This window comes from Aethalodelphis obliquidens, unplaced genomic scaffold, assembly GCF_003676395.1.
Source record: "Aethalodelphis obliquidens isolate GAN/ISIS:26980383/991018 unplaced genomic scaffold, ASM367639v1 scaffold30, whole genome shotgun sequence".
Taxonomy (NCBI): domain Eukaryota; kingdom Metazoa; phylum Chordata; class Mammalia; order Artiodactyla; family Delphinidae; genus Aethalodelphis; species Aethalodelphis obliquidens.
In genome coordinates, this window is record NW_020837974.1 from 16,721,992 (window position 1) to 16,735,294 (window position 13,303).

Sequence of the window (13,303 nt, forward strand, 5' to 3'; positions counted from 1 at the left end):
CTGAATGTTTTTTCTTATATTCTTCTTTGCCGACAGGCTGGTCAAAGTCACTTTGTATGGATCTCAGATAAAATTGTACAACATTGAGACTGCCGTGCCATCAGTATTGAAGCCTGATCTCATTGATGTGTAAGTATAGTTAGATGTTCGTGTATTCTCAGAAAGGCTTTGTTGTCTGGCCCCAAATGACTTTACAGATAAAAAGGGACTGTAGTGGCTGCCATGAAAAGATGAAAAACTCCCACCTCCAAACCTAGAAAGAGAAAGATTGTTTGATGATATCTCGGGGCCGGGGTGGTTGGAGTGAATGGAATTCATCAGGCAGATGAGAGCTGGCAGCAGAAGGTATATGGAGTAGGCATTTCAGGAGGAAAGAACAGCACAAGCCAAGCCACAGAAGTGTTCCAGAGTCACACAGTTAGGGATGTGGTGAGCAGTTGGTGTGGCGGGAGGCGGGGCTGGATAGGCATGTTAGGGCTGAGTGTTTCACCTTGAATGCCATGACTCTTACCCTGTAGACCAGTGACTGAAACTGCAGGGTACAGGAGAATTGCTTGGGAAACATATTCCCTCAGAGATTCTGATTGTAGCAGGATGGCATAAGCCTCGGGTATTTACATACTAAACAAGAACCTCAAGTGATTTTGAAAGCGGGGCATCCAGGGACCACTCTTTGAGAAACTTTACAGACGGTGAAAAGCCATTAGGAAAGTGACATACGGGAGGGATAGAGGAATGGGGACTGGAGATGGGGCCATATCCCAGAGATTACACTGCCCAGAAGGCTTGCTCTAGACTAGAGCAGGAGTTGGCAAGCTATGGCCTGTGCCAAATCCAGCCCACTGCCAGCTTATGTAAATAGTTAATATTGGAACACAGCCATGCCCATTCATTTACGTATTATCTATGAGCTGCTTTTGCACTACAGTGGCAGAGTTGAATAGTTCTGAACAAGAGTGGATGACCTATAAAACCTGAAATATTTATACTCTGGTTTTTGCAGAAAAAGTCTCTGACCCCTGTTCTAGAGCATTCTTGAGCTTCAAATTAGATAAATAATAGAAAGAGTATTATTTACTGTGGTTGTTTAAAAAAAAATTTTTTTTTTTAATATTGCTTTCCTTTTTGAGAATTTAGAGAAAGCTTCTCCCAAGAAAAGTGCTAATTTGCTCATAAACACGCCTTGAACACAATTTCAGGAAGTTTTAGAGCTTCTCCCTTCAGCCTTTAAGGAGCTCTGTAAGTTTGATAGATTGATTGAAATTCTTAGGAACCCGCCCCCTCCCACCCCAAGACTCACTTTGATGTCTTCCTCCTTACTTTTGGTACTTACTTTTTGATCAATGGATTCTAAAGATAAAATACAAAATAACTGCTTTGTCACTATGAATATAAAATTCCCAATATTTTCTTACTTTAAGGTACTTAGTACCTTTTCTTACCTAACTTATTTTGAAAAAGTTCAAATCTATAGAAAAGGGGAAAATAGAATGAACACCCATATACCATACTCTCAAGCTAGATTCATCAATGATAAATATTTTGCCACATTTTTTTTTTTTTTTTTAATAAATTTTATTTATTTATTTATTTATTTTTGGCTGCATTGGGTCTTCATTGCTGCATGCAGGCTTTCTCTAGTTGTGGCGAGCTACTCTTCGTTGCACTGCTGGGCTTCTCATTGTGGTGGCTTCTCTTGTTGTGGAGCACGATCTCTAGATGCATCGGCTCAGTAGCTGTGGCACGTGGGCTCAGTAGTTGTGGCTCGCGGGCTCTAGAGCACAGGCTCAGTAGCTGTGGCGCACAGGCTTAGTTGTTCTGCGGCATGTGGGATCTTCCCGGACCAGGGTTCGAACCCGTGTCCCCTGCATTGGCAGGCGGATTCTTAACCACTGCGCCATCAGGGAAGCCCTGCTGTTTTTTTTTTCTTGTGCTTCTCTCTGTGTACACAAGTGCACACACATACATTTTTTGTGTGTGAACTGTTTGAAAATAAATTGCAGACAACACATCACTTCACATGTATATCCTTCAGCATGTATCTCCTAGGAACATTCTCCTATGTAACCATAATACCATTATCAACACTCAAAAACTTTCATAGATACAGTAATGTCAGTAAGTATGTAAGTATGTCTCCTATTTTTAAGTGTATATGTATATATATTCCCTATGCAAATTTCCCTAATTGTCCCAAGAATGTCCTTTTTACATATATATCTATAGACATACATTTTCTGGATCTGAGTTCTAACTAATGAATCACACATTGTGTGTGTCTCCTGTAGCCTAGACCAGTTCCCCAAATTGTGCATGTTTGGGAGGGGTGGGGTGGAGAGAGAGACTGGCTTTCTGGAGATCCAGATCCTACTGATTTTTGTTTTTTTTTTTTTTAAGAAAATCTTAATCTGGATTTGTGTAGTTGTTTTTCTCTGTATTCGATTGAGGTTAAACATTTTAGCAAGAATACTGCATAGGAGATGACATGTCCTTCTTGCATCATATCTAGAGGCACTTGAGGTCAGTTTGCCCTGGGATTGTTGATACTGAGTTTGATTTTTAAATAGTGTCTACCTATAACCTAGCTACATCCACTGAAAGGTCCTAGAAGCAGTGACACTCCAGTAGCAATGCTACCTCTAGTACTCAGGCTCTTGGTTTCTAAAATACATTCTCCATCAAAAGGAACCAGAGTTCCTTGGAGAAATGCTCCTAGTCTGGGGCAGGTTGACCCTGGAGAATCTTGTTGAGTCAGTAAGGAAGGTTAGGAACACATGAAAAGGACATGGGGGCTAGCACGAAAGGGTTTTTCCTGGTCAGACTTGACATTGTGATCATCAAGAAAGAATGAGGATGATAATGAGTTACAACATATTGAATATAAAGCATCCATATGATTTAAAAGAAAGAAAAAGATCAGGGAGGGAAAGCTGTTTTTTACAGAAGAATACAGCTAATGAACAGAAAAAGAAAGAAAAACCACTAGTTTGCAACCACCAGTGTAAGAATGATTTAGGCAGGGTTCCTCAATGGGTGTTTGTTGGGGAATGGTATATTTATTTAGAGTCTTAAAGTATCACCCCAAGATTACTTACTAATTTTTTCAGAAAAGGGAGAAATAACCTATTTAGGTTTATTAGAAGATCTGGTGTTTTGTAAGCTCTGAGACAACTGCCTCACTTGTAAAAAGATTGATTATTATCTGATGAATTGTGAGCTTTTATGATGTATATTTTGTTGTGTGTGCAAACATAGTCCAAACATAGTCTTTGCTACTTCAAGCCTCTAGCCAAATACCATGTATGGTATGATGGAAGCTTAAACTTGAGAGACTCATATCAATGCTTATTTATAAAGCTATAATTCCTGGTAGTTTTCTACATCCTGATTTGTAGCTATGGATATAAAATTTTTACTAGTTCCCAAGTCAACACATTATCATTTAAGTTCTTTGATTCTGTTTTCATTATTTACCATTCTCTCGGCTGAGCTCACATGTGTCACAGAAAGGTTGAATGAGATCTGGTAGACATTTACTAACTGCCTTCTGTGTTCCAGGCAGTGGTGGCAATATTTAGACGATGGGTTTTTAACTTTTAGGTACTACGTGAGCAAGTAAATGGTTTCCACACTTCCACGCATGTCCTAGAATAGTAAATGTGATGGATGAAATTCTTCCCTCCTGTGGAAAAAAGTTTAGTGATAATGTATTTTGACCATAACCTTTAAAATCGCATCTTCTCTCCTTTCGCAGGCACGCTCAGTCCCTGGCTGCTCTGCAGGCTTACTCTCACTGGCTAGCGCAGTACTGCAGTGAGGCTCATCGGCAGAATACGCAGCAGTTTGTTACGCTCATTTCCACCACCATGGATGCAGTCACACCCCTGATCAGCACCAAGGTCTTGAAACAGCAAAGGCTGCACCTTTTCTCTAACTCCACGTCTGTCCTTCTGTTCATATACCCGTTTATTATAACATTAAAATACCACAAAGCATTAGACCCAATTCTTACCGCTGTGATAGAACTATGTGTCATTTCATGTTCCTTTTTAGTTGTAGTCCATATAAATTCAAATATAACTATTTTTTCGGTTCTCTAAGTCCCACATGAATACATGCTCATTGTCAAAAAGTAAAATACTGTTCAAATATACAGACTAAAAAATTATGGTACTCTTTAATCCCTACCTTCAAAGCATTTTCCTTTCCAAAGGAAGCACGGTCAACAGTTTGTTGTATATCTTTCAGACTTTTTCCTGTTTTCACATACTGCATATGTAAAAGTTTGTAGATAGTTGGAGAGATATCTTCTTTTGCTTAACAGTATGCCTCAGAGACGTGTCAAGCAAGATCAGTTTTTCAAATTGACCAGTGCTGTTCTGTAGTGGGAGTGTATAATGATTTTTCTGTTGATGAAAATTAGATCCTTGTGTGTACATCCTTGCAGGGTAGATTCCTAGAAGTGTAATTGCTGGGTCGAAGGTTATATCCATGTAAAATTTGATAGATTCTAAGTCGTCCTCCAAGAAGACCACCAATTTATATTTCTAAAGCATATACTTTTTTTCTTTTCTTTCTTTTTTTTGGGGGGGTGGGGTAGTTTTAATCATACATGGCATCCTGTACCACTATTAACAGAACAATGTATTGTTTTCTGTAAATTTTTGTTGTGTTTGTAATTGTAAATGAGTTATGATACCCTGTGAGGGGTTGTTTCAAAACTTACCTACCCATTGCTGGTATTTTACGTTGCCTCCGCTTGATAAAAAGTCACTCTGTAATGAATAACTCTGAAATGTGTGTACTCATGAATGTAGCTTTGTCCTTTTAGGTAGTTTTCTTAGAATAAGTGGGATTATAGGGTTAAAAATTAGGGATATTTTGTGGTTCTAGGAAGTTATTTAATTTTTTTTCCTAAATTATTCTACATGCCACTGACTCTTTGGTGTGTTGTTTTCACCACAGTCTTACTAGCATTAGGTCCTGTTTTCAGAGAGTCTTCTCTTTTGCTAATTTGAAAGGGATAGAATGGTATGTGAACCAAGGTTTTGATTGGCATATTGAGGTGAAGGAAGTAGGCGAGCCTGGTGCGATTGATGGAGTGCAGAAAGCGGGGGGGCGCGTGGAGAGATCTTGGCTTGATTGGAGCAAGAAGAGCGAGATGAACAATCCCCAGCTGTTTGAATGATATGCCAGGGAGTTTGCCATGTGATTTAAGAGCTGACGGGAGCCACTGTAGATTCTTGAGCTGAGAAGTGACTGAGCTCAAAGATGCCGGCGACTGAGAATGGGAGGAACTGGGGGGGCGGCGTGGGGGGGGGGTGGTCCTGGCTTGAGGGCAGGAGCTATGGATGTGGCAAGGAAGAGGATGCCTTGTTGCTGGGCGTCATTATAGGAAAAGTTCTTTGAGCCAGAGCCTAGGTGGTATACTTTCGCATCCAAGAGCCATATTTAGCTCGTGGCTGCCTCACTAAGTTCTTCTAATAACCAGTCTCACAGGAGATGTCGTGAGCTGACATATCATGTCCTCTTCCCTCTCCAGGTCCAAGACAAATTGCTGCTATCTGCGTGCCATTTACTGGTCTCACTGGCCACCACCGTGCGGCCCGTCTTTCTGATCAGCATCCCCGCAGTACAGAAAGTATTCAACAGAATCACCGATGCCTCTGCCCAGCGGCTGGTTGATAAGGTGAGGCCTCAGGGCTACCCTGGGGTCCCCAGAGCCGTGTGGCTCAGGCTCAGGGAAGCTGAGGAAGAAGAGTCTAGCCTTTCTTTTTGCACTTAGAGCTTACAGGCTGTGCCAGCATCGATGGATTTCTTACACGCGTGGCACCGATGCGGCCTCAGTGCTCTCTGGCATGACCTTCCTAACACAGTCAGTGTGCTGATTCACACATACAGTGTTCCTCCCAAGAGGCACGGAGATGGTGCTGCTTTGAGAGCCGGCAGTTTGGCTGGTGTTGGGAGAGTCCTCTTTGCATTCTTTCTGGTTTAAAACAGTCTGCTTTTGTTGTTAAATGTTTGTTTTCTTAGGGTTGAGACACTCCAGACAAGTATATTCTCCTAAAATCCTCCGGGAGGCTCAGGCTAGAAGTTTAAAAACAACAAAACGGGGGTGGGGTCATAGGGGAGTCAAAGCAGTTAGTTAAAAGCACCTGGGATGTGAGTGTATTGCTTCTGACTTGACGCCAAGGGCACATTGACTGTAAGAGACTCTTACCAGCACTGTTCTGAGTAGCTTCTCGGAGGGTGTCAGAAGCTGGCAGCTGAGGGACAGGTTGGATTCAGTGTCTGTGATTTCTCCCTCTGTAATGCTTCAAGTACTGACTTAGAGGGGAAGTGTCAGCACTAAGAGTGATTGTTGAGGCTGGCCCTGAGATGTGCTAGACCCAGATTTGGTGTTTTTGCCTCAGTTTCTCTTTTCTCCGTGGATTATCTGAGTTGGACCAAAGTCCCAGGCCCAGGTTTTAAGAAAGGAGCCTGAGGCCTGAGCTCACTGTGTGCGGTAGGTACTGAAGGTTGTGTCAGGCACAGCCCCTCTGCTGCCCACATTGCTCGTAAACTTCTGATGGACGCCTTGGGGTCTCTTCCAGGCTCAGGTGTTGGTGTGCCGAGCCCTCTCCAATATCCTGCTGCTTCCATGGCCAAATCTCCCAGAGAATGAGCAGCAGTGGCCTGTGCGCTCCATCAACCATGCCAGCCTCATCTCTGCACTCTCCCGGGATTATCACAACCTGAAGCCCAATGCTGTCGCCCCGCAGAGGAAGATGCCCCTGGATGACAGTAAGTGGCCCCTAGGCAGGGACAGCCTGGGGAGATAGGTAGGGCAGGCATCATTCTTCCTTTGTGGCAGATGGGATTTGCATCTGGGGCTCATGGGTGAATTCATCTGTCCATAGTCACGCAGCTGCTAAGCAGCAGAGTCGGACTTGGGGGTAGAATCCTGCTCACCTGTGGAATTCAGTGAGCACATCAGATGAACCTATTTCCTGAATGCAGGTTGCCCCCGTCTCTTATTTAAAATGTCCAAAATAAGGAAAACATCCATTTAAAGGCATTATTTGATGAAGCCTTCCGTGGGTAAACATCCTACAGTGATTCTTGATCCATTTCAGATACTTGTATAAGCAATCAAAGCAGTTCACTTCTACACACTGGGAAACATGAAACTATCTTTTGAAACCGTTTCTAACCTTTCTCCAAATATATTTAAGAGGCTTTGAAAGAGCTTGGTATCTTCAAGTTTGATTGTTTATATTAAAGGAGGAGGGAAAAAAAGAATCAAGAGAACTCAATAGTTCAAGTAGAAGGCATCAGCTTTCTCTGAAAAATCTTCCTGAAATAACAAATATTAAAGAAATATTTTGAAAATACAGTCTATTTTCACAGAAAGAAAATAATAGAACATTGCTGATGTCAACAAAAATGCTTTGTGAAATGTTAGTCATGTGTTCTCAACATTCTTTAAAAAAAGCATTACTTTTATAATTAGAAATATTAACATATACTAATTGTACAAAAATACTAGAATGGTATACAGATGGAAAAAGAAACTCTTAAATCTCACCATTTTTAGTATTTTAGAAAGTAACCTTTTTACCGTCTTATTGTTGTCAACCTTAATAATAATATACTGTAATAGCCAATTATTTTACCAGCAAAAGTGAGTTTATTCAGGAATAGCCAGAGGAATTGCAGTTCTCAGGATATGAGGACTACGGCAGACCACAGGCAAATCCAAAGAACTAGGAAGGGGCACTTGCTTTTATAGGGTAGAAGGGGGAGTTGCTAGGGGCTGTAATAACCAGAGTCCATTGGAGGAACCTGGGAGTCCAAAGTATAAAGACTTCTCACTGGTTAGGCTGCTACAGTCTGTGATTGGCTGGACTGTCTTCAGGTGGGAGAATAATTTTCTTCTTCCTGCGGGATAAGTAGGCAACACCTTCCTATTTGTAGTAACTGACAATAATACGTGGTGGGGCATGATAGCTCCCCCTGCAGACCTGTCCTGACTCCTGGTCTAGCTAAGGTTTAATTCCTCATTGTCTTCCCTTTTCTACTTGTAAAAATATTTTATAGTTATATAGCTGCATAAGAATGGCTGGCTTAGTGAGGGCATCCTGTGTGCCAGGCTCTTGCCTTGGCGATCTTACATCCTCATCAAATCTCTGGCTGTGCCAACATCAACCTTCAAAGTCTGGTATTTGTCTGATCCTCGTTCTAAGTGTTTTACATTGAGTAATTCATCTAATTCTAGTATCAGCTTTATGAGTTAGGTACTGTTAATTATCCTGATTTTATCCATGAGGAAACTAAGGTATGTGAAGATCAAGTAACCTGCCTAGGGGTTCCATACAGCTATTGTGGAATCATGTTTTATAAAGCTTAATGGTCTTTTCTCACTTTATCTTGCATGTACTTATATCAGGTAGCATAAGCTAGGTTATGCTATGTGGTACCAAACAACCCCCAAAGCTTAGGGGCTTAAATGCAGGGAAAACATCTATTTTCTTGCTCTTACTATATGTCCAGCTTGCGTCAGGGGTTTGGGGAGGTTGTTCTTGTTCAAGTCACTCGGGGACCCAGGCTGATGATGGCTCGGTTGTAGTCTTTGCTTACGTTGGGAAAGGAACATGGCGAATTGTGCAGTGGTTCTTAAAGCTCTTGCCTAGAAGTGATGCTTGTCATTTCCACTCCCATTTCATTGGACAGTGAATGGTTATATGGCCAGGGCTTAACTTCAGAGGAAGTGGGAAGTGTGATTGCCACCATGTGAGGAAATATTTGCTGAATAGCATAATGATTTCCACAGTAAACGTAATGAAAAACATAGTTAACATTTGTTGAGTGTGTACTCTGTCCCGGGCACTGGGCTGGGAACTTTATATACGTTGTTTCATCTAGCTTTCCCTATAGCCCTTTAAGCTATGTCTTATTATCCTCATTCTACAAGTGGTGAAATGAAGGCTGGAAAGTTTTTCCTATCCTAACTACTTCCTTGGTGGCGCGGTGGTTAAGAATCCTCCTGCCAACGCAGGGGACAGGGGTTCGAGCCCTGGTCCAGGAAGATCCCACATGCCACTGAGCAGCTAAGCCAGTGCGCCACAACTACTGAGTCTGCACTCTACAGCCCACGAACCACAACTACTGAGCACACGTGCCGCAACTACTGAAGCCCATGCCCCAGAGCCCGTGCTCCTCAACAAGAGAAGCCACCACAATGAGGAGCTCACGCATTGTAACAAAGAGTAGCTCCCACTTGCCGCAACTAGAGAAAAAGCCCACGTACAGCAACGAAGACCCAAAGCAGCCAAGAAAATACATGGTAGTAAAACAGAGTTAAACCCCCATTCCAACTAAAACAACATTGTAAATCAACTATATTTCAATAAAAAAATTTTTTAAAAAGAAAGATTAAGTAAATGAGAAACTGGTATCTTTCACCAGGATTCACCAGTTGTTAATATTTTGCCACATTTGTGTTCTCCCCAACCTCACACACACTTTTTCTTTTTAACTGAGCCATTTAAAGGAAGTTGGTGACATCAACACTTTATCCCTGAGTACTTAACCTTTATCTTTGAGAACAAGATATTCTCTTATATAACCAGAACACCATTAACACAGCCAGCCAAGCTGTGGAACATTGTTACAATAATGTTGTTTAATAACATAGACCACATTTAAATTTTCCCTAGTTGTTATCAGACTGTCCTTTTTTGCTTTTTAAAAAAGGATACCTTCAAGGATCATGAGTTACATTTGATTGTCACATCTCTTTAGTTTCTTAATAAAGAAAAATATTCCTAGTTTTTGTTTGTCACGACATTGACATTTTTAAAGCGTCCGGACCTGTTTTCTTGTAGAAAGTCCCATAATCTTATTCTGTCTGGTTGTTTCCAGTAGTTTTTGGCAGGAATACCACCCAGGTAGTGACGTGTACTTCCACTGCATTGCTTCTGTTTATCCCATTATTGGCGATGCTCAGTGTGATCACCAGGTTCAGGGAGTGTCTGCCAATCTCTCCACAATAAAGGTATCCCGTACCCCCTATCCCCCACCCCAGGCCTGGCAGGTGTACGTTGCTCTGGATCACAGGGAAAGTGGTGGCGTCAGGAGTGTGATTTAGGTCTGACTGGCTCCAGATCCGTTGCTCTTCACCACATTGCCCCTTTCTTCTTCTTCTTCTTTTTTTTTAAATTAATTAATTAGTTTATTTATTTATTTTTGGCTGTGTTGGGTCTTGGTTGCTGAGCGCAGGCTTTCTTTAGTTGTGGCGAGCGGAGGCTACTCTTCATTGTGGTGCCCAGGTCTCATTGCAGTGGCTTCTCTTGTTGTGGAGCACGGGCTCTAGGTGCGTGGGCTTCAGTAGTTGTGGCTTGCGGGCTCAGTGGTTGTGGCTCGCGGGCTGTAGTGCGCAGGCTCAGTAGTTGTGGAGCACGGGCTTAGTTGCTCCGTGGCATGTGGGGTCTTCCCGGACCAGGGATCGAACTCCTGTCCCCTGCATTGGCGGGTGGATTCTTATCCACTGCACCACCAAGGAAGCCCCCCCCACCTTTTTAAAAATTATTATTAATTAGCCTTTCTTCTTGAAAGCAGTGTTTTTAATGGTTTTATAACATCCTATCCTATGGAAGTACCAATTTACATATTTCCTATTTTTGCATATTTAATCCATTTTCCTATTATTACATATTTAATTGTGCTTTTAGTTTTCCACTTGCACATTTTTGTGAATAAATCTTGGTTCTTGTTTAAATACGCTCACATCAGAGGTCAGATTTTGGTCTCTTGACTCTGTTTGCCTTTCCTGTGCCTTGTGTGTTCTTGGGGAAGCGTCTGCTAGGTGCAGTTTTCTGGCTTAGTGAGCATCCGTGTGCTGGTAGTGTTGTGAGTGAATGGCTTCTTCAGGAGCTCAGTGTCTAGCATCCCTGTAACTAGCCTTGAGTGGACCAGGCCTGTTGTGAGCCATTGTCTTCTTTCATGCCCCGTCCTATGAGTGAGGTGGTGTCATCTCTCCACATTTTCAGATGAGGAAACCGAGATTCAGAATAAGCAGAGTCAGGAGTCAAACCTGGTCCCAAGCACCTCTAAAGCCTGGATTCTTTCTGCTGTCCCCTTCCCTGGAAGCTGCTGCAGCCCTCACAGAGGCTGGTGGGCTCTGGGGGTCAGCACCACCCGGAGAGCCCTAGCTCCAGTTCCTCCTCTGGAGCTCCGCCAGGGTCGAGTCTGTCAAGCTCAGGCTGAGCCCTGTGGGGCTTCTTGAGGCAGCCGGTGGGAAGAGAAACCCCACAGGTGCTGGGGAATGGTGACAACTTCCCTGTGCTGGATCTCCTGATATGTCAGGTGCTTTGCGAGAATCATTCTGAACCTTGTCTCTAATCCTCACAGCAACCCTGCAAAGGTGGGAGCTATTGGCCAACCCTGGTGTACCGATGAGGATCCTGCCCCCATGTGTAGCTGTGTTGACCACATGCAATTCACATCCAGGCCCCTCTGACCCAGGCCCTTGCTCTGTCCTCTGAGATCCTGCCTGTTTGCTAGCCACTGCCTCTGTTTCCCCTGTGTGCTGTATGGAGTCATCAGTGAGCTCTTACATCAGGGGATTGTTAGAAGTATTTATTGTCAGTAACATATAATACAATATATATTACAATATAATGCAACATAATAACAATAATTATATGTATTTTTTCAGGCCCTCAGGCCCAATAGACCAAGGATTGATCAGGCAGTTTATTCCTTAACACAGCAGCAGTAGATGTGCATGGCCGGTGCTTGTGTGGATTACCGGGCTGGAGCCATGTCTGCAGTTCAAGGAGGGTGTTTGATCTGCATGTGTCCATTCTTGCCTGTGGTGATTACCTTGTGACACTTAACATTCTCACTGGTCTATTCACCATCTTACAGTCTTGATTAAGTGCAAGGCACCTAACCTGAGGGACCTTTCATCTTCTCTGTGGACATGTTTCAGGTGGATAGAGGCAGAATAGAGGCAAAAAACTGAGCAGGCTGGCTGGCAGGCAACTGGAGTTCTGACAGTAAAAAGGGAACAAAAAAGGAAGAAAAGGATGTAGAAAGAGAGATACAAAGAGAGAGTGATAATGCAGTCGAGAGAGACTTCTGTGTGATTGTCCTCTGAATAACTTTGCAGGTTTCTTCCCCTTCCCTGTGTTCCCTCTTACCCTGCTTTATCCTCAGACAAGTCATAACAGGCAACTTAATCTTGGTTTGCAGCCAAAGTGATTATCCACCAGACACTTAGTGTCTTAGAAGATATCGTGGAGAATATCTCTGGGGAATCCACCAAGTCCCGACAGATCTGCTACCAGTCCCTGCAGGAATCCGTGCAGGTCTCCCTGGCCCTCTTCCCAGCTTTTATCCATCAGTCAGGTAGGAGCTGGCCGCAGGCCTCACTGCTGGGTGGTGCTGACAAGGACCAGAGTAACTGCTTAGCTCTGCAGGGCAGGCCAAGTCAGTCGGTGGGGTCGGCCTAGATGGTGAAGGCGGAGGGCGGTGATGTCGTGTGTCGCTGAGTCGCTTGGGAACATGAATGGATTGGAGTAAGAGGGGCATTGCAGCGGGACAGAGAACTTTTCTGATAGCTCCACTTATTTACTTACACGGCAAGGTGGATTTTGCTGGGATGCTTCACCTCCGCACACTGTCACTGTCACTCAGAGAGGCTCTCTCTGGGTCTCTGGATGTACTCGCCTGGCTCTCATGACCACTTACAGTGGTCTTGTCAGTCTTATGAGAGAAATATCCAGGGCTTCTCAGTCAGCAGATGTTCACCGATTGCCCCTGAGTGTGTACAGTTCAAGCCAGAACGTACTGTACGAGATGATTGTTTAGATCTGGAAGTGGAGCCACACTAAATGTAACCAGTATTTTCTGCAGTTAATCTATTTAATAGCCCAGGGCCATGCAATCTGAGTACACCCTTACTGTCCACTTTCAGCCACTTGACCCTGGACCCAACTGCAGATTACCAGTCATAGAGAAGTGGCTGAAGCCCTCAGGGGCTGACCCAGTTCAGTAGTTGCATCAGCGGGTACAGAATAACCCACCTGCAGTGAGAATTCTGCATGGCGCTGGGTGCTGGGCAGTGAGGGCGGCTTCGAGATGACCTTCTTTTCCTATCGTGAGCCATCAGACAGAGTTCTCTGTACCAGAGCTGTTTTCTCAGCACATCCATAATCATTTCCCACTTTCCGTCATTGGCTGTGATGGTGTTGGGGAAATTAAAGAGAAAGGATAGTGCAGATTGCAGAAGGAAGTGCATCAAGCCAAGGGCTTCTGT

The 13,303-nt window shown here is 43.4% G+C and overlaps 1 protein-coding gene across 4 annotated transcripts in view; it reads left to right on the forward strand.

The window, feature by feature from the left end:
• The window catches only part of XPO6 (exportin 6), a 121,977-nt gene that overhangs the window by 86,572 nt on the left and 22,102 nt on the right, over positions 1-13,303 (forward strand). For all 4 annotated transcript variants that reach the window (XM_027126548.1, XM_027126550.1, XM_027126549.1 and 1 more), the window contains 5 exons: positions 37-129; positions 3,755-3,899; positions 5,543-5,689; positions 6,594-6,783; positions 12,238-12,393. In XM_027126548.1, coding sequence (XP_026982349.1) covers positions 37-129; positions 3,755-3,899; positions 5,543-5,689; positions 6,594-6,783; positions 12,238-12,393 — 731 coding nt within the window. The remainder of the gene's footprint in view (positions 1-36; positions 130-3,754; positions 3,900-5,542; positions 5,690-6,593; positions 6,784-12,237; positions 12,394-13,303) is intronic.